This window comes from Mytilus galloprovincialis, chromosome 9 (genome assembly GCF_965363235.1).
Source record: "Mytilus galloprovincialis chromosome 9, xbMytGall1.hap1.1, whole genome shotgun sequence".
Lineage (NCBI taxonomy): Eukaryota > Metazoa > Mollusca > Bivalvia > Mytilida > Mytilidae > Mytilus > Mytilus galloprovincialis.
The window spans coordinates 37,546,111-37,566,745 of record NC_134846.1 but is presented as its reverse complement, the minus strand read 5'-3'; the positions used below and the strand labels follow the sequence as shown (position 1 = coordinate 37,566,745).

General features: G+C 31.0%; 1 protein-coding gene across 1 annotated transcript; it reads left to right on the top strand.

Annotated features, from left to right (window-relative positions):
* The first annotated feature begins 4,760 nt into the window (after positions 1-4,760).
* Positions 4,761-19,805, top strand: LOC143046547 (uncharacterized). The gene is made up of 13 exons (XM_076219704.1): positions 4,761-4,842; positions 5,145-5,441; positions 7,130-7,318; positions 8,016-8,327; positions 8,877-9,179; positions 9,643-9,978; positions 10,204-10,506; positions 11,129-11,224; positions 12,136-12,178; positions 14,317-14,396; positions 16,767-16,791; positions 17,147-17,222; positions 18,648-19,805. Exons 1-12 carry the CDS (start codon positions 4,761-4,763, stop codon positions 17,217-17,219), a joined length of 2,139 nt encoding a protein of 712 aa, XP_076075819.1. The 3' UTR covers positions 17,220-17,222; positions 18,648-19,805.
* The last annotated feature ends 830 nt before the right edge of the window (positions 19,806-20,635 follow it).

The window sequence follows — 20,635 nt, the reverse complement described above, 5'->3', positions numbered from 1 at the left end:
TTATTTTTCTATTGTTTCACACATGTTTATAAATATTGTTCATTTCTTATTTGGAAATAAATAAAACTCTGAATGAGTTAAGAAATTGCAATGCATTTTATGCTGATTGCAAAACATATGACTGTTTACACTGTTTCCGAATAAAATATATTTAAACTCTGGTGGTTTGTATGAAACAATGTGAAAGGAGTTATAACTGAAAGTGTTTTTAATAATAATTTTATGCAGAAGAAGGAAGTCCTTTTTAGATCATTCAGCCCGAAGGGCCTAGTAAGCTTTTCTCATTGCTTTGCATCAGGCGTCCGTCGTCGTCCATCGTCGTCCGTCGTCGTTAACTTTTACAAAAATCTTCTTCTCTGAAACTACTGGGCCAAATTAAACCAAACTTGGCCACAATCATCATTGGGGTATTGAATATTAAATTTGTCTGGTGACCCGGCCAACTAGCCAAGATGTCCGCCATGGCTAAAAATAGAACAATGGGATAAAATGTAGATTTGGCCTATATCTCTGAAACCAAAGCCAAATCTGACAGGGTAAAATTGTTTATCAGGTCAAGATCTATCTGCCGTAGTTGGGTTGCTGCCCCTAAATTGGTAATTTTAAGGAAATTTTGTCGTTTTTGGTTATTATCTTGAATATTATTATTGATAGCGGTAAACTGTGAACAAGATCTATCTGCCCTGAAATTGCAGATAAATTGGACAACCGGTTGTTTGGGTGCTATCCTTTATTCGTAATTTTATGGACATTTTGGCGTTTTTGGTTATTATCCTGAATGATATTATAGATAGAGATAAACTGTAAACAGCAATAATATTCAGCAAAGTAAGATCTACAAATAAGTCACATGACCAAAAATGGTCAGTTGATCCCTTCAGAAGTAATTGCCCTTTATAGTCAATTTTACAAATTTTTCTTTAATTATATAATCTTTTACAAATATCTTCTCCTGAAACTACTTAGACAAACTGTGATCAAACTTGTCCACAATCATCATACATTCTAAGAGTATCTAGTTTATGAAAATTCTGTCAGATGACCCTGCTCGCGAACCAAAATGGCAGACATGGCTAAAAATAGTACATAGGGTAAAATGCAGTTTTTGGTTTTTATCTCTGAAACTGAGGCATTAAGAATAAATATGGCTGGTGGCAAACATTTTCATCAGGTTTAGAAATATCTGTCCTGAAATTTTCAGACAAATCCAGCAACCAGTTGTTGGGTTGCTGACCCTAAGTTAGTATTTTTTTTGAAATTTTTCAGTATTTTGCTATTATCGTAGATATTATTACATTATCTAATGATATCTTATATCAGTTTTAGTTTGTTGTCCATCGATTTACGAGTTTTGAACAGCGGTATACTACTGTTGCCTTTATTTATACTATCAATTATGATTTTGACCTTATTTTACATGATTTCCAAAGCATCAGTAAATACAGTTGAGCGACACGGGCTCTTTAGAGCATCTAGTATATTAAGTCCAATTTTACATATCTTTACAATAATATCTACCCGGAAATATGTATTTAATGAAAGCGAATGTTACAAGGATTTAATATCAGTGACAATAAACCGTCGTCATTAAATTGCCGTATTTTCGAATTCATTTATGGCACTAGTACACATACTATCAAAGGAGACCTAAACATCGGCGATTAGCGAGAGTTGAGATTATTCTTCGGCAAAGAACCTAAAAAAAGAACCTGTCAATTATTAGTTGCAATGAGTAACAACATCCACGACTCCTTACGTACTGCAAAATCGATAATACAAGAAAAACCCGACAAAAAAAAATCCATATATTTTTTTTAAAATTCTTAAACAGTATAGTTGACATTCGTATTAAACATTTGCAAGAACGTTTTACTCCTTAAAACAACAATAAAATACTATTTCTCCTATCAAACGTAGGCTATAAGAACTCGCCAAGGAATTTGTTTTCGTCCGGACTGATATGGCTGTCAATGATATCATTATTGTTTGACATAACCTTTACACTAAGGTTCAGAAAAGAAAATAATTAATTCACCTACATTTCAACGGACTCCATTTTATATCTATATCAAACATTCACTTAAAGCTATTTGTTAACAAGTAGAATCAAAAACAATAATAGTTCCAACTATTCACCGGCTTCTAAAGCTGCACAAAACACCTTACAGATATGGATTTATTCCGTCTTCAAACCATTGTTCCTCTAATAAACTGCCTATTCGACTTACTAGTACGCTTAGTTGAATCAAATACCTGGTAATAAATTGTTGAAATAAGTTCTTTGAAATAGTAGAATCAACTGTTTTTTGAATGTCAAATACTCGTTGGAAGTAATATGAAAATTACATGCTTATATTGATGATTTTTTGTCTGCTCAAAGTTTTGATTTTTCGATTCTCTATTCCACTTTGCATCATTATCTCATTAAGAAAAAAGAACCCCATTAACTTAATGGGCATTTAAAAATGTAATTTTTCGGAATAAAGTGTTACGTAGCACAGGAACCAGCTGAATTTATCGTCCGAATGCAGTATTTTCCCCTGTGTTGAAGACCCATTAACTGCTGTGGACTTTGTTTAGCACTTTGGTCGGGTCGTTGTGTCTTTTACAACTCCATTATCATTTATCATTTAGACGAAACGCGCGTATGGCGTTAACATAAACAAGCCTTGTATTTTTGATATTATTTAACGCTATAGATGTGCATACTCAAGGAGTTTATGTTTTCTTCTTTCTTCAATATTTATATATAGGCCCACATAACAATGATGTTAATCTACAGGTTCAAACTGTTTATTGCATATTGGTTGAAAACTCTTTACATGATATATCTAAGTCAATCGACTTAAAAGATCAATCTATATCCATGCCCATCCGAAATTGATACCCTAAGACAACATTTCTATATCTAGTTACCTACAATTTTAAAATCCTTTAGACAGGATTCGTCGTTTCAGAGGCTAGAGTATTTTTGATTTAATATTTCGATTATTTATACCATGTATACGCCAAAATTGAAACAACGTAATTTGATATCCAAATTTCAAAAGGAACTAAGTTTAAGGCTAGGTGTTTGAAAGTTTTGTCATAAATGTCCCTAATCAGTGTATTGTAGTGAAGGAAAATATTTTTCTGTTTAAACAGTTCCTTGTGATTTCCACTTTCGATATACTTTTTATATCAGCGATAAAAAATAATCTGGATATTATGTTATCTCAAGGCGAGTAACTGAAAAGTATATTCGGTATATCTCTTGGCCTATTGTTTAATAAAAGAACTTACAAAGATATATACTAATTGTGTCTACTGCCGCACACGGTGTGAGGTAAAATGAATGCAGATTGTTAATTTGTGCATTTGTCTGTTCTTTCAAGAACTTTCATGTGTTCTATTGTTATCAGATTTTAATGAACTTTTACCGTTGACAATTTAATTAAATTCAATAAAGGTAAATGATTTTTAAATTCAAGTGATATGTATAAAACAACCCAAACAATATCCCTCACAATATCCCTTGCTTTTCAAAATAAAATCAAAGTTTAAATTTCGATCGAGTTAGTTATTTATCTTATATAAACATAAATGATTCTATCTTTGGTATGAACGCTTCATATCCCATTACACTATATTTTTCCAATAAACGAAAAGTGTTTGCTTCACAGACATTTTAGGAGAAAACCTGATCACGAACTTCATGTAGATCTTTTTTGTAGTTTCCTAGAAAATACAATGGCTAGTTTGTTAGCCGGAAGTTCTTAAACGATGAATTTCATAAGAGTGACACAGCATAAAATTCTCAAATAAATCATGCTGACATAGTTTAGGAAGCTCGCATTTGAAGTTCACGAGATTTATACGACGGAAGTTTCAGAATGCGTTAGAATATATTCGTCACACAGCAAATTGATGAATGATGAATCTGATTATTATAATGTATGCCAAGTTCTTATGAAGCTCGATAACAAATTTCTGGACCATGTTATTTGTATTTCGCTGATTGAAACGTGCGACAATCATTTCATACATGCTCATTACCGTTACATGATGGTACATAAAACAAAAACAGAAGGAATTTTGAATCTGAAAACAAACTAGAGAGTGCAAGATAATAACGTTGAGTATTAAATGGAATTTCAGATTTTTTTTATTAACATTTCATATGAAAATCCGCGACAAAGATTGCATCGGACGAGGAAACATACGTACTTATCGTCAGGGGTATACAATAATTCCGTTCGATCAAAGCTGGGGTAACATATTTTAACACACTACATGACACTAGTCGTTTACCGTCATCATAGATTTTTCAATAAGATATACATGTAAGTTTAATGAATATAATTTAAAAATACAAGAGGGTCAAACCGTCTTAAATTGGAAAAAAATGTGTTAACACTACTCTAGTTTTTGGAAATCTGATGTGTCAGCATTTCAATGAAAACTGTTGATTAATACTCTATGATTAATTGGTTCTGGTAATATCACATTTTAGTCATCGGAAGATATTTGAACTGAGTATTTTGGTAGCAACAGAAAAAAAATGTTATCGAGATTTACTGAAGTGAAATAATTGTACAAATGTGCATCTTGCACAATGAAATTGGTCTTATCTATGTAGACAGATATGTCTCTATGACATAGACAGTCTAAAGACGTATTTATCCCAAAATAAATCGATCATATGTTAAATCCCAATTTACTTCCTGCATACATTATATATTTTTTTTATTATTTTTTACACGAATAAACACATTGAAAAGATGGCCTCAACAAGGAAGATTACCCAAACAGTATTTTATTATTTCCATTTGACAAATGTTATTTTCATATTGGCAACTCCAGGTGAGTTTGTTTCAATTTCTGACTTTGGGTTAAATTCATTATCATCTAACTTTTGAATGGCTTTATTCTATTAAATAGCCTATTCTAAATGCTGATAATTTTTGTTTCATTTCCTTTTTATTTCTGAAGGAATGTTATCATGAAATATTTCTATAATTTGATCCGTTAAATAAACAGTAGTATAACAATGTTTAAAACTCATAAATCGATAGAAAAAAAAACAAATCCGGGAAACAAACAAAAACTGAGGGAAACGCATAAAATATTTCATCGATAAATATAATACACTATATATGTTTCAGCATCAGCATATGCTTTATCAGCTCTCAAAGGTGCAAGTGTACAACTAAGATGTCCATATACAGCTACTGACAGGAGCAGAATATCTTGGAGGCATTCTTCCGTTATCTATACAGAAAATAATATAACTAATCCATCTTTATCATTGAACCTTTTAAAGAGATTAAAAATTACTGGTAATCATACAGTTGGAGAATATCATCTGAATATATCTGACATAAGAAAAAGTGACGAGGGAAATTATCAGTGTTCTCTCTCTGGTACTTCAAATGTATACAACACGCAGCTGACTGTTATCGGTAAGACATGTTGTATCGCAATACCTAATACTAATGCAATTGATGCACTGCTACATGTAACTCGTTATAATGAAAGCCTATATTTAATTTTGAACCTGGCAAATTCCTTTAGGGAATACTATCGCTAGAGAGATTTAGAATAGAAAGGAAGAATTTTTCATTCTAAGGATTATTATACCTTGTATTGGCAATAAGGCTGAACATTTTAACAAATTAAAAACCGATTTGTTCAGAGAAGAATTGAAGATTTTCAACCCCTTACGAAATGTGTTCCTGTGAAAAACATTCCAGTGGAATTAGTACCACAGGAAATCTGCTTTGGAAAATCTTTTTTTCACAGATAATATCTGTATAATTTGTTTCACTTCTATAAAACAAGTTCCACATTTTACCTTTCTTTTCTGAGTTTGTAAAATAAGTTCCGGGTTTGTGAGATTAGTTTACTTACCTGATGAAATGAGTTTGAGGTTTATGAGAATCTTATGTGAATACCGTTTTTCCTCAGTGAGTTTAAAGTCAAGTTCATTATAAAACATGTACTATATTGATATTGTAAAGAATAAAAAGTGTAAACATCCAATATGGATCCTGTGGAGTATAGAAAAAAAATTGATAACAGGAATGACATTTATGAGCCAGAAAAGAGTAGAATCACTCAGAAAAAAAGTAATGTTGAAAACCTGTACTAATTTGAAAAGGAAAAAGTGACTGATAAATCATATCAAAAGACATGTAGAAATATAAGACTAACTCGTTTGAGACTGTTCCATGACTTATTAGTACTTTCATGACTAGAACACCTATGACAAAAAATTGGAAACATAAAGCAAATACAAACTAAGATACATTACCATCGCTTTTACTTCTTAACCTTATCATAGGGTTACAGTCATACCTACAATTACAAATGTACATCAATCCAAGCACAGTTCAGCATCACGCTTGCATTAATTGTGATTTAGGTATAACAAGAAAACGTGTAATTGTGCAATATGCTGCAAAGGTGCTTATATTTTATGAACAGGGTTCGAGCGGAACCTACTCATTGATATCTATGGAATATGTTTGTTCGAAACTTGTATTAGAGGAACTTATTTAATTTTTTTAAGCATTAAATAGTGGAACAAAATATTTTTAGCTATGATTTTTGTTCTGGAATTTATTTCACATTTGGTAAATATATTAATTCTGAAAAACTTTGACAGTGAAGGAACATATTTTCCGTCATACAAATTGCGGTGGAATTTATTTCCTTGAAATTTATTCCGGCGGACCAAATGTCATCCATTAACAAGTTTTTTCTTACAATTTCACACAACAACGTTAAAACAGTAATTTTAATTTAAGTTAACATCTTATTTAAAATTAATGATGTCAGTTTAAATAAACTTGTGAAAATGAAGAGAACGGAAGCAATTGTAGGCATCCGTACATTATTCAGCAATGAAAAAAAAACCATAACGTAAAGTCGGCTATAAAAGTCTCCGACATGAAAAATATGAAACACAATTATTGAAAAAGCTAACAGCCTAGTTTATAACAAAACAATTTACAACAAACAAACATGACCGAAATGGATCAATTACAACAACTAAACTAAAAGCTCCTAATATAGATATGCACATAAAGAATGTTTAAGCCATAATAAAAATGACTAATAAAGTTAAGCAAGTAATTATTTTTTTCAGTGGAACCCGTTAGTTTAAATATAGATAATATGTTACCGGATTACAAACTGCAAGGTACAGAAGGAATTGATCTGATAATAACATGCACAGCTATAGGAGGACAACCACAACCAGATCTGAAACTGTTAATATCAGGAAGTACAGTTGCTACTGGCAAACAGTCTCTTCAACACACACTACCAAAACTCAGTAGATCGTACGATCAAAGGATAATTACATGTCATGCTGGATACGAAATAATTTCATATTTTCCGCTTATGGAATCAACAAAGCTGTACCTTCTCTGTAAGATATTAACCTCAAATTGATAGTTTTCGAAAAACCCTTGAATATTTCAGCGTTTGTTATTGTAACTGTAACAGAAGGTGAAACGTATCTTTTAAATCATAAAATACATAAAAATTATGCAAATATCCTTAGACTCTGATTGTACATTATGTGTTTTTCAGAGACTTTAATTGAAATAACATATGGCATGTATAATTGAAAAGTGTAAACAATTCCATAATTCTGAAACATGTGGTATATATATTAACATGATGCGTTGGTACAGTGAACGTACAACAGAGTCAGCATCTAAATAAAATAATTAGGTTAACAATGCCTTGACATTAGGATATAGCTTTCAACAATTGACGCATTTAAATTCTGATATATGTTATAACTTATAAATGAGAAACAATCATGTTATACAAGTTTGACACTATACTGTAAGTTTGACATTACAACTCGGACATACCTTCTCGTGTAACATCCTATAAACTCACTTGAATTTAAACTTTATAACTTAATGCATATTTATTTTGAACAAACATGAAACCATTTCTGGATCACAAAAACATTACTTATTCGGGAGGTAAAACATATGAAATGCGTATATTTTCAGTAAAGCCGCTTTCTCCAATATTCACACAGAAATTTCTTGGTACAGAAGAGACCTTGCCACTTAACGTTTCGTGTATTTCTCATGGTAGCAGACCTGCAGCTAATTTTACGTGGTTTATAGGACAGACTTATATGGATGTAACAATTAACTCTTCAGAAACGAAGACCTTTAATTTGTCCACAGAAACGTTTACAGTAATATCTACGTTAAACTACAATGTTGATAGAACCTATAACAGACAAATGATAACATGTAAAGCCAGTAATATAATAAGCACTAATGTATCATCGAACACACTACTCAATATTAAATGTAAGTAGATTCAAATTCAGTAATATCCCTACTCAAAGTACAACATAATTGTTGGTTACTATATATATAATGGATTTAGTATACCATTTATTTTTATAAAGAGTATAACAAGTTATTGCTATGAAATTCAACTTCAAACAACGATCGTCTGATCAAAAATATTCGTAATAGTAAACATTTTTTCACATAAACAGAAACAATAACACAAAATATCCGTATCTTCATGCCAGTACCGAAGTACTGTCTACTGGGCTGGTGATACCCTTAGGGACTAACAGTCCACCAGCAGAGGCATCGACCCAGTGGTAGTAATAACATTAACGGTACCAACTTTCCTGCACCAGATGTACATTTCGACAAATCATGTCTCTTCACTGATGCTCGTGGCCAAAATATTTGAAATCCAAAGCTTATATAAAAGATGAAAAGCTATAATCCAAAAGGTCCAAAAAGTATAGCCGAATCCGTAACATGCTTCGATCATTCTGTCAAAGTAATATAATCAAATTTGGTTTTAGTAATACAATTTAAAAAATCATTTGTATTTAGATGCACCGATAGCAAGTGTAGAAAATAAAACGTTCCTGCAAACAGATAAGGTCAGGAATGTACATTGCAGTATCCAAGGCAACCCTAGTGAATACACATATTTCAAGTGTCACCATATGTCGTTTTATGATGTTATGATTCGAGAGCTCACAATTAGCCAAAGTGGAATTTTATCACTTCCTGAAATTTCAACAAAACTAGCCTACCAGGATAGTGGTATGTATACTTGTGCAGTTGGAAATGGAATTGTGGGCACAAATGGACAAGAAAAACAATCAGGAAATGGATTTGTTAAAATAAATGGTAAGCCAATATTTTGTTTGATTTAAAAAAAGAATGTAGAAATCCGGGAACGTTCCTAGTTGAAATAGTGTTGATTCAGGCAATAACTTTTGTTTTTATATCTTCTGTATTATATAACTTAAAATCATTTTTTTTAGTTACCCCCAACGAATAAAATCGTTTTAATTGAAATTGTGTGCAATAAATGCACTTGCTCTATAAGCCTGTCATGATCAATAACTTAAACACACTGATTTCGGTCACAAAGGCCAACATGTACAATAAATGTATAGACCGAAAACACCCTTTATACAATTGATGTATTTAGAACGACATGTCAATTGTATAGCGTTCAATTATGATACTCGAAGATGACATGATATGATAAAAGTACAATTTTAAAAGAAATCCGCAAAAAATCGAAATGAATACTTGTAATGTGTTAAACGTTGTTAATCAGAATTTTCTTTTTTTCAATTTAAAGCGCAGCCAGTGTTCGCAAATGGCAATGTCCAGAAAATAAATGGGATTTTCGGAAGAAGTATTTATGTCAATCTTTATGTATATAGTGAACCCAAATATACCGCAATCAGATGGTATAAAAACACAAACCTTCTGAAGCAGTCAGCTAAATACAGTATGACTGAAAACATGATGATAGTTTATGACGTTTTCCATGGTAAAGAGGTACAACTTGATGGGTACAGACTGACTTTGCTTATCAATGAGTTGAGATTTGAAGATGCAGCTGTTTACAAACTGCTGTTGTCAAATGGCATAGGAAACTTAGTTGAGCATAATCTGCTTCTAGAAATAGGACGTAAGTTTTACTAAAAGATAAGCTTGAAAACGATACGTGTCCAGTTAGGCCTGACATGCATATTATAATAAGATCAGGCAATAACAAATGTCCAAATAAACTTTCTGATATAATTGGTCAAAATTTATAACTAATTTAGACATTGAACCAAATAAACTTTGTGTACTTGATAAATTTTTCGAAATATTTGTAGGTTATTAGATAGTTATTTTTTTTTGTATTTAGATATTCCACAAACCCCTACAAATATTACTGTCGTGTCTGTTGGAGAAACAAGCTTCACAATACAGTGGAACCATGTGGATGATAAAGAATTGCATATAATGTATTATATAGAATATAAACTGTCCATTGCATCAACCTGGATTTACAAAGAAATGATTACAAAGGAAACAGGCAACCAAGAACTACTATACATTTTGGCTGGTTTACAAACGTCAACTTATTATGATGTTAGGATTTCAGCGGTTAACAGTTTCAACAAAAGTCTGCCATCAATAGCTATCACAGTACAGACTACTAGTAAAGGTAAAAGTTATTGGGCCTTGTATTAAAAAAATATTGTACAGCATGTAATTTTAAAATCTTTGCACAGTTAATTCGTGTAATGTAAAGAAACCGCTGACATCCTTGATTTCATTTTTACATTTTAAAATTCTTAATCATCCTTCAAAATTAGATTCAATCGTAATATCATAATACGACGGAGACGGTGTTTACTAGTCTCACGTTTTGAGTATATCAGTTGTAGCGACAGCTAATTTCATGAAAGAACACGTACAGCCAATCCATTTAATACATCAGTACATATTCCATTCAACTGCTATTTTGTAAAAATAAAACATGTTTCTTTTAAACCAGATTCACTCAACAAGAATACAAAGAAATTAATCTCGGATTTGTTTTGTTATGGTATTGTACATTTACCGATAGTTACATTTATAGAGTACATTACTAAAAGAACGATTAGATCAAAGATTCCTGATACGTTCATTACCCTAGAAGCGTGGTTTATCTTACAAAAAAAGAAAGAAAAATTTGATCTCGGTTTATCCTTGATACACAGGACGTAAAAAATCATTCTGTTTAAATGGTAGAATTGCATTTCTTTAATTGATTTATTTAAGACGTTTTGACTTATGATTTGTAGAAAATACACCAAATGCTATCCAGTCCGCAGCGATTCCAATTGTGGCTTTGGGAACATCTTCCACTATCCTTACCATTGTAGCTTGGCTCATAGTCGGTAAATATCATTATTGTTTTATAATAGAAGTATGCTATGTTCGTCTACTGTTTTGTTCACTGACGATAGATATATCAGCACAAACAGTTTGGTTGTTTATGTTTTCTAATCTCTTTGCTTTCCTGATGACAAACAAAAAAACTTTAAATTAATCATGGCAAAGTTGTAACGACAAAACACCGTTTCAATTCATGATAAAGACATTTTGATTTAAGTCACATAAAAGTTTTTATTAAGTAACAGAAAGTATCTGTTTATTTCCAATGTATACTTCTGATATCACCAGACTAGTCTTATAAGGTAAAAAAAGCTAATAGAGTGTCATCTCTTTATTCAATAGCTGTATCATAAAAAAAAAAGATATTACCAAATATACCGAGCTTCAAGTTAAAATCAAAAAGTGGGAAGTCCATAAATTTGACAAAACTAATCACTAGACTATATCAAGCAATATAACTATGGTACAAGCATTTTCAGAGGGAAATGGTGGACAATGATCATTATATAAAATAATAAAAAGTTGAGAGGGTAATAGAGCAGATTTGTTCACCCCGAGAAAACATTGTCACCTGAGGCGAAGCCGGGGTTAACAATACCTTTTCAGTAATTATCTCTCTCGTACTAAACAATTAAAATTAAACGTTTTTAACTCGATATATGATAAATCATTATATTGTTTCTACATAGTGATTGCAAAGAATATACAAGTATTTACAATTCATCCGTGAGATATAAATGTAACTTTGGTGTTAACAATTTGATACCAGGTTTATAGTTGTGTACTTTGATTTTCGTCTACAAAAGATCTATTATGTCGTTAGTGTAACTATAAGTAAGGTGAAAGAGAGAAAGAATTCATACGAGTATATTCACACATTTGAAGACCATTTTAATTTTGAAAAATATTTCAGGTTTGTTTTGGTTCAAACGAAAATCAATCATCAAGACTAAAAGGTAAATGGTAAATACATGTTTACTAGTACATTGAATTAATAAGAATAAAAAAATAATATTTTAGGTATTTTTTCATATCTTCGTCTGTTTCCGTTTTATATATCGTTAGCTTTCAAATGTTTGGCTGCAAGCGTTCCTGATGAATGTAAATATAGTTATTTTTTTTTGCTTCAACTTCGATATTGACGAGTACCATTTGACACTAGCCTCAACCCCATGTAGTTTAATTTGTAGTTTCCTATGTTATCTTTGATGCACTACTGTTTATCTGTTTGTCTTTAGTTATTTAGCCATGTGGTTGTCAATTTCTTATCAACTTACGAGTTTCAATGTCACTTTGGTTTATTTCGCCTCACTCTAGAAAACTAAGAATCGCATAACTGAGATATAACAGCTTACATTGAATTTCCTTTTTTTTATTAACAAAATGTTCGAAATGTTTAAGATAGATACAGCTAATAGATATAAGAGTTTGCAATCTTTTTCTCATCATAGCATTACTCGTCATATCTTATTATTGATATCGACTTTACAGATTTTTTTCTCATGGTCTGCCTACTACTAAATGAAGGGCGAAATATACCAAACTCATAAATCTAAAATAAACTGACAACGCCATGGCTAAAAAATAAAAAGACAAACAGACAAATGATAGTATCCAAGACCCAACATAGAAAACTTTAGACTAATCAACATGAACCCCATACAAAACTGTGGGTGATCTCAGGTGCTCCCGAAGAGAAAGCAGACCTTGCTCCACATGTGGTATCCGTCGTGTTGCTCATATTCTGAGAGATTTCTTGTTATGTAGAAAAAGTGTTTTTGCGGTACATCCACGTCATCATCATCTTATTACCCATTTTTACGTTATTACTGTTACATCTTTTTCTATTGATAGACTCGTAAAGTATTGTACATTTTGAATTATTGCATGCTCATATTAACATTGTATTGAAATTTATTGTTATTCGGAGCGGATTTCATAAGTATGGTTTACTTGTCTCCAATCTATTTTACTTTGAGTAAATAAGATTTGTTTAAACTAAAATTCTTCTTATTGGTCATGAATTCTTAAATAAAGTTCTGTTAAAGGACAACGATCGCATTTAGGCAGAACAGCATTTCCATATATTTCATTTTTTCCCACATGAATGTGAACATTTGATTGCACCTCTCCAAAACAAAATAAAGTGGATACACTAAAGCATCACATTGTTGTTTTTTGTGTGTTCTGTGCTGCTTGTTCCATCGATGCCAATGTATTTACGTAACTTTACTCATTTAGGATAAAACAATATAAAATGTTCAAAAATCTATGTTATAAAAAGGGAATTTCAGATTCGATTTTATAGAATTCTTGGATTAAATAGTTGATATTAGATGGGAAGGATTGTATGCTCTTGACGTAATTTTATTGTTTTGTTATTAGTATTTTTCGTTCTCTTTCGTGTTATGAATTGGCTCTTTGATAAGTTCTAGTTTTTTTCCATCAAGTAACTTCTATTTCAAGAGGAAAATTGATGGAGTGAAATTAATTATAATTGAATATAAAATTTCATTAAAAAAAAAAGAAAAAGAAGATGTGGTATGAGTGCCAACTCTCTATCAAAGTCCCAATTTATAAAAGTAAACCATTATAGGTAAAGGTACGATCGTCAACATGGAGTCTTGGCTCATACATGTACCCAACACCAAGCTATAGAGGGCCCCAATCATTACTAATGTAAAACCATCCCAACTGGAAAACCAACGGTCTTATCTATATAAAAACGAAAAATGAGAAACTCTTATGAACCACATCAACAAACGACAATTACTGAACAACAGATTCCGGCCTTATGACAGGTGCAAGCAATTGCAGCGGGTTGAAACGTGTTAATGATACCAAATCTCCACCCTTATCTGAAACAATAAAGTAACATCATAACATAGAAAGACAAACTATAAAATATCAATTGACATGGCTGAACTCAATCAAAAGACGTAATAACACAAGTGAAAATACACTGAACGAATAAATGTTATCATATACGCATTTAGAAAATTCATTTCTCGACGGGGAAGTTTGTTGATAATTGTCCATGTACGTACGTAATGTATGATAATAGTTCTGATTAAATGAAATCATTTCTTTTAAGAAATAAAACAGTTTCCTCACAGCATCGTTCTGACACCCAGATATATGACGTAGTTTCAGATTCTACAAGGATTAAGACAGGTAATATTGTTACAATATTGGTAATAGTGTTTTAATGTGTGTAGTTTATGCAGAGGACATGCCTAAAAGAACAACAGACTATATTCTGTTCATACTTTGAACGACAAAATTATTCTATATCTACCTGTGTGACGTAAAAGTTAAACGCGCGATTTTATGTCATAGTTAATGTTAATCTAACCATGAGTATGTCAGGGTAATGATTCGTTCCTTGTACGTAAAATATTTCAATCATTTATGGGTGAATTTTACATAGAGAAATAAAATCGTATAATTATATAAAAAAAGCAATGAATGAGTTTGTTTAATATGATGTATGCCTTTTTGTGCTTCTTTGCTACATTTTTTTTTTAGAGTAATGAAGATGATAACACAATGTTGACTGCTTTAACCCTATTTTTGACATTTTTACCTATTGTGTCTGTTTGTTGTGTTCATACATATGTAATTGTCATTGATATGGTTATATTTATAAATTTACTGTTTACAAATTTTCGAATTTTTTGAAATACTAAGGCTATTCTACCTCAGGCATAGATTACCTTAGCTGTATTTGGCAAAACTTTTAGAAATTTTGGTTCTCAATGCTCTTCAACTTCGTACTTTATTTGGCCTTTTTAACTTTTTTGGATTCGAGCATCACTGACGAGTCTTTTGTAGACGAAACGCGCGTCTGGCGTATATACTAAATTTAGTTCTGTTATCTATGATGAGTTTATTTACAACCACTGGGTCGATGCCACTGCTGGTGGAGATTTATTTCCCCGAGGGTATCACAAGCCCAGTAGTCAGCCCTTTTTGTGCTGACATGAATTGTCATTGAACTGGTTATATTTATAAATTTACTGTTTACAATTTTTTGAATTTTTTGAAGTGCTAAGGCTTTTCTATCTTAGGCATAGATTACCTTAGCTGTATTTGGCAAAACTTTTAGGAATTTTGGTTCTCAATGCTCTTCAACTTCGTACTTTATTTGGCCTTTTTTTTAACTTTTTTGGATTCGAACGTCACTGATGAGTCTTTTTGTAGACGAAACGCGCGTCTGGCGTATATACTAAATTTAGTCGTGGTATCTATGATGAGTTTATTTACAACCACCGGGTCGATGCCACCGCTGGTGGAGATTTATTTCCCCGAGGGTATCACAAGCCCAGTAGTCAGCACTTTTTGTGCTGACATGAATTATCATTGAACTGGTTATATTTATAAATTTACTGTTTACAAATTTTTGAATTTTTTGAAATACTAAGGCTTTTCTACCTCAGGCATAGATTACCTTAGCTGTATTTGGCAAAACTTTTAGGAATTTTGGTTCTCAATGTTCTTCAACTTCGTACTTTATTTGGCCTTTTTAACTTTTTTGGATTCGAACGTATATACTAAATTTAGTCCTGGTATCTATGAGTTTATTTACTTAACATGATATATCTGTATTTAAATTACACCGAATAGATCATTTTGATTGAAGCTCTGTGTACATGTGAAGGCGTTTTTTTGTATTTAAAACTAGTAAGCTGTTATCCATAGACTTGACTTTGCATACTTTTGAGAATACTTATAAGACAATCTCATAGTACCACAGAAATAATACATGTACTTTTAAACGTAAGCGCTGTCTTTTGTCGTGGTTTTTACTAGTATGTGTAAACGTCATTGTCATTCCATCATCATTTTTGCGGGAAGAGGCTAAAAAAGCAATTCTCAAAATTGTAAATACCACGGAATGGAGGGGAATTTGAGGCATATTCACCAGAAATGGTAAAAAAACAAGCAAATTCGTTTGAAATTGGGTAAAAATGTTAGAATATGCGAAAAATACAATGGCTACTAAACAATCAAAATATGCCATTCTAATATAAGGTGTAATTATGGGAGAATCCAATTTAACTTCATAACATTTGTTTTTAAAAAAATAAATACTCGTGTAAAGTTAGACTATGGACGACATGAAATGTATGATAATAATTCAATAGTTATAGTTATTCTCTACTGAAGCTATTTCGACTTTAAAGGTTTTTGTGTTTTCCTTGTTTCCCTCTATATTCAAGATATTCATTTTCAATCCTTGAATTTTTTTCTCAGTTTGTATTTTTCTGATTGTATCAATAAGAATATATATCAATATTATTTTCTGAAGGTAAAACATTGTTTTCTCATTGATGAGATGTAAAACCCCGCTAATTTTCATTTTCTAAACCGTGTCAGTGACTGTCCCTTTGGTATCTATCGTCCCTCTTTTAAAAAACATCAGATTCTTAAATAGATTTTCACTGTTTTTTTTATACACACCTTGAGATACATATTTATTATATAAAGACCATTATCAAAACACAGGGTATGTTTATAACAAATATTTTACCTACATTTCAGATCAACCAAAAGATACAACAGATGCGTAAGTATGTTTTGAAAAAAAAAATCAATAGAGGTCACGTGTCCATGTTATTTTTTGTTTTCAGATTGAATGCAATGTACAACAAATTTTGTTTTAATATCTCAGATCAATTTTGCCGTTTTTTTTAATTGTCATTTACATTCGTTGTGATGTAAACGCAATAGTGTAGTCAAGTTCCCTTTTGTAGACGAAACACGAGTCGGGCGAAAATACAAAAATCAATTCTGGTATCTATGATGAGTTTATACAAAAATTATATTCTTTCAAGTTGAACATTGAATTATCTTTTTATAAATCAAAATATTTTAACTTGGAAAAAATGTTGTTCCTATATAAATATATACACACTTTGCAGTTCAAGGGCAGTCTACGAATCTCTTGGTTTAAAAGATAAGCCAAATATATATATGGATAGTGAATTCAAATAAGAGGTATGTACTGTATAGTTAAGTTTTTCTATGATTCATCAGAGTACTTAAGAAAACAACATTTAAGGTCATGATGAATGTATCTTTTCATTCAGTGGTATTGGTTTAAATTTCATGTCCATGATTTTAAACGTCTGAAACACAACAGTTATCCGTACATGATATATGTGGTAGCTTTAAATCGAAAATTAAATCACGTGCACTCAAGGTGACCACGTTGCAACAGAAGAAGAACATTGTATTCAACCGACTCATATGGTCTTGAACGTATACAATTTGATATTTAATATTTCAATCCCTGGAAAACTCGTGTATTTACATAGACTTTAAACATGTTAATACTCAATCAGAATGCATCTGTAGTTCATAATCCAATATAAAACTCATTATAATTAAAACGAAAAAATACTCATACAACAAACCAATATTACATATACACATTTTTTTAGTGACCGACTGAGTCCCGCCTCCGGGTGTATGATTGTTTTTGCTGTGTTGAACACACATTGGTGGCATTCAACTGTTTTCTGCCCTTGAGGCGGGTGTCTCTTTGAGACATTCCCCCTTTTCATACTCAATTTTATTGTACGTTGTAAACACTTATGGTAAAATAAAATCTTAGAAAAAATTCAAATATTTGATGGTTATTTTTTATATGTATCTTTTGTTAAAGTTGTTGTTTTGGTATCTATAATATATTAACACTAAGATATATATATATACAGCAAGTTTACTCATAGTTTTTTTTTCAATCTCGTTTATAGGACCAAGGATAGCAGTCACACTATGTGAAAACCAGACAGATATCTTGTATTTTTACGGATATTTAAATGAACTTGATTTTCTTCGATATCCTCATTGCGTCAAATCAACACCATATGTTCCGGAAAGAAAGTTCAGGAAAAAATCTTTTTATCGAATAATATAATATATTTACAAATATACGAAATGCATTTGTATAGGACATGAAGCTTCGATGTATTTTTTTGTTCTTTTAGGAATATATATCTTTATTCGTGTAGAATAAGGGAAAAAAACATTTGATTATGTTGTTCAATTACTAGTATGTACAGATGTGCATTTTATTTACATTGGAATCGATATTAAGATCATACAGATGTTGATTTCATATTTGATATGGCAAATTATTTTAGCAGAGTTAGTAATAGAACTAGCTTTTTGGAGACCTCAGTTCAAACATAGATGTGTTTTATCATTTGATTTGGGACTTTCCATTTTGAATTTTCCTCGGAGCTCAGTATTTTTGTGATTTTACTTTTTTTTATCAAAGAAATGCTGTCAAATATTTGTGTTATATTTGCAAAAAATTGTCAATGTAGTTCTTGGGACGCAATTCATTTTTGAAACAGATGCCGATCTACATGAAGATGTATGTATTTGCCTAAAACATATTTTTTCCTTTTGTAGCTAAAAGTTGGCATCATGCTCATTTGCAGACAATGCCAACCACCGAATTTAAAAATGCACCACAACATTATCTAACTATACCAGTTCTATATAAGTATGCTTCTCTATATCTGTTTGCAGTTATTGATATTCAGAAAAACCTGTTTCAAAGTAAAATTAAAATTTTACTGTATGTATTAATATCTGTGTATTCGCTATGCATTTCGTTCATTTTGATGTTTATGACTGACAATGCAAAACTGATATACTTTTTATTTTGACCTTAAAATCTCATAAATATAATGATTACTGACAGAAGTTGATTGGTATGTCATGAACACACTTTGAGAGGCAAAAACATACTATTTTATTACCTTATTTCAAGTTATTCAACTGTGAAAAATATGGCGAAATCTTTGTGACATCTACGTTTATCGATACATGTCACACAAATAAAGGCAACAGTAGTATACCACTGTTAATAATTTATAAATAGATTGAGAGAAAAAAAATAAAAAAATAAGGGGAACCACATCAAATATAAGAGGAGAACTACGACACAACGGAAACACAACACTAAAATGTAACATACAACAAAAACGATATATTATACAACAATGGCCATTTTCCTGAAAACCTTGTTTATTAACCCCACTTACCTTAGCTGTTTGAATGTAAAGAAACAAGGTCATTTTAAATAAGTGTGCTTCCTTGTTTAGTTTAAACGATGATAAATTCGAACGTTATCTTCGACGTTATATATAGGCTCAATAACATTTTAAGTCGACGAAATTCATATTAAAGTCGGTGAGATGATCAAAATGATTAAAAGATACCACGTGTAATGATCTTGAGAGCAGAAGGATTTTAAGTTATATATAAAAAAAAACCATGTGGTAAAAGAACTATAGGTTACCGTAAAGGTGAGTTTTGCTAATATTTCCATTGTTTTATAATAAAGTTCAAGAAAGTTTCATGATTTGTCCTAAAAAATAATTCAGTCAAAACAGGGTCAATGTTCAATAACCATATTGCACAGGTAATGATTGACCATTCAACACATTTAAACACGCACATACATGTGTCATCTTACATTTATTGCAATTGTTTACTGAATTAGAATGTTGCAATTCATATTAATTATTACTTATAAATCTTAATAAAAATCATTCAACAATCTCCTTGTATTTTTTTTATCATGAAGTTTTATACTTTAACATGTTTAAGTATTGTTTAAATTTTACATTTAAAACTCTATATATATCAACATTTTATTCTTGTTTGTTTTATTTTATTCTATTTTGAACCACCTTTAAATATTTCTAAGTTACAAAAAGAATGATTGAATTTTGGAAGGTTTGGAATTGCTTTTATGCTATCTTGATGTTTTAAGTTATACAATATGTTTTTAACATCATGACACCGTAGAAATATTTTAAGATGGAGCAGGTGCGCTTTTTGTTTAATTTTTGGTATTCAAGAAAAGCATTACGAAATAATAGTGTTCTTTGGCCATCTGTGTATGTTGTTCTATTAAAAGCTATTTTGTCACTCTCTTCATTTTTTTCTGAGATCATTTTTGGGTAGGCTAAGTCATTAGTTTTCGGTGTTGTGTTTTGTTTTGTATACTAATGTTTGTCTGTCTTTTTTGTTGCCATGGTATTGTCAGTTTATTTTCAACTTATATATTTCCTTCTCATATTTTTCGCCTCTCTTTTATTAACACCTCGAACGTCTATGTTATATAGGCACCTACGTCGTATCATAGATCAGACTTATTTGTTAGGTGTATGTTTACTTGTTTTTGTTTACTTTTTAATCGTCCTTTTATATGTCGTGTTATTTCGTCTATATGTTGAAATGCAGAAACGTTTTGAAGCAAACACAGTGTGTCCTTATTTTTTTAGGAAGATGTTTGTACCATGTTAAGAAAATAATAGTTGTTTTCACTCGTTCCTTTGACTGATAAGATTTCATATTCTCACTCTGTAAGATATGTTATATACAAG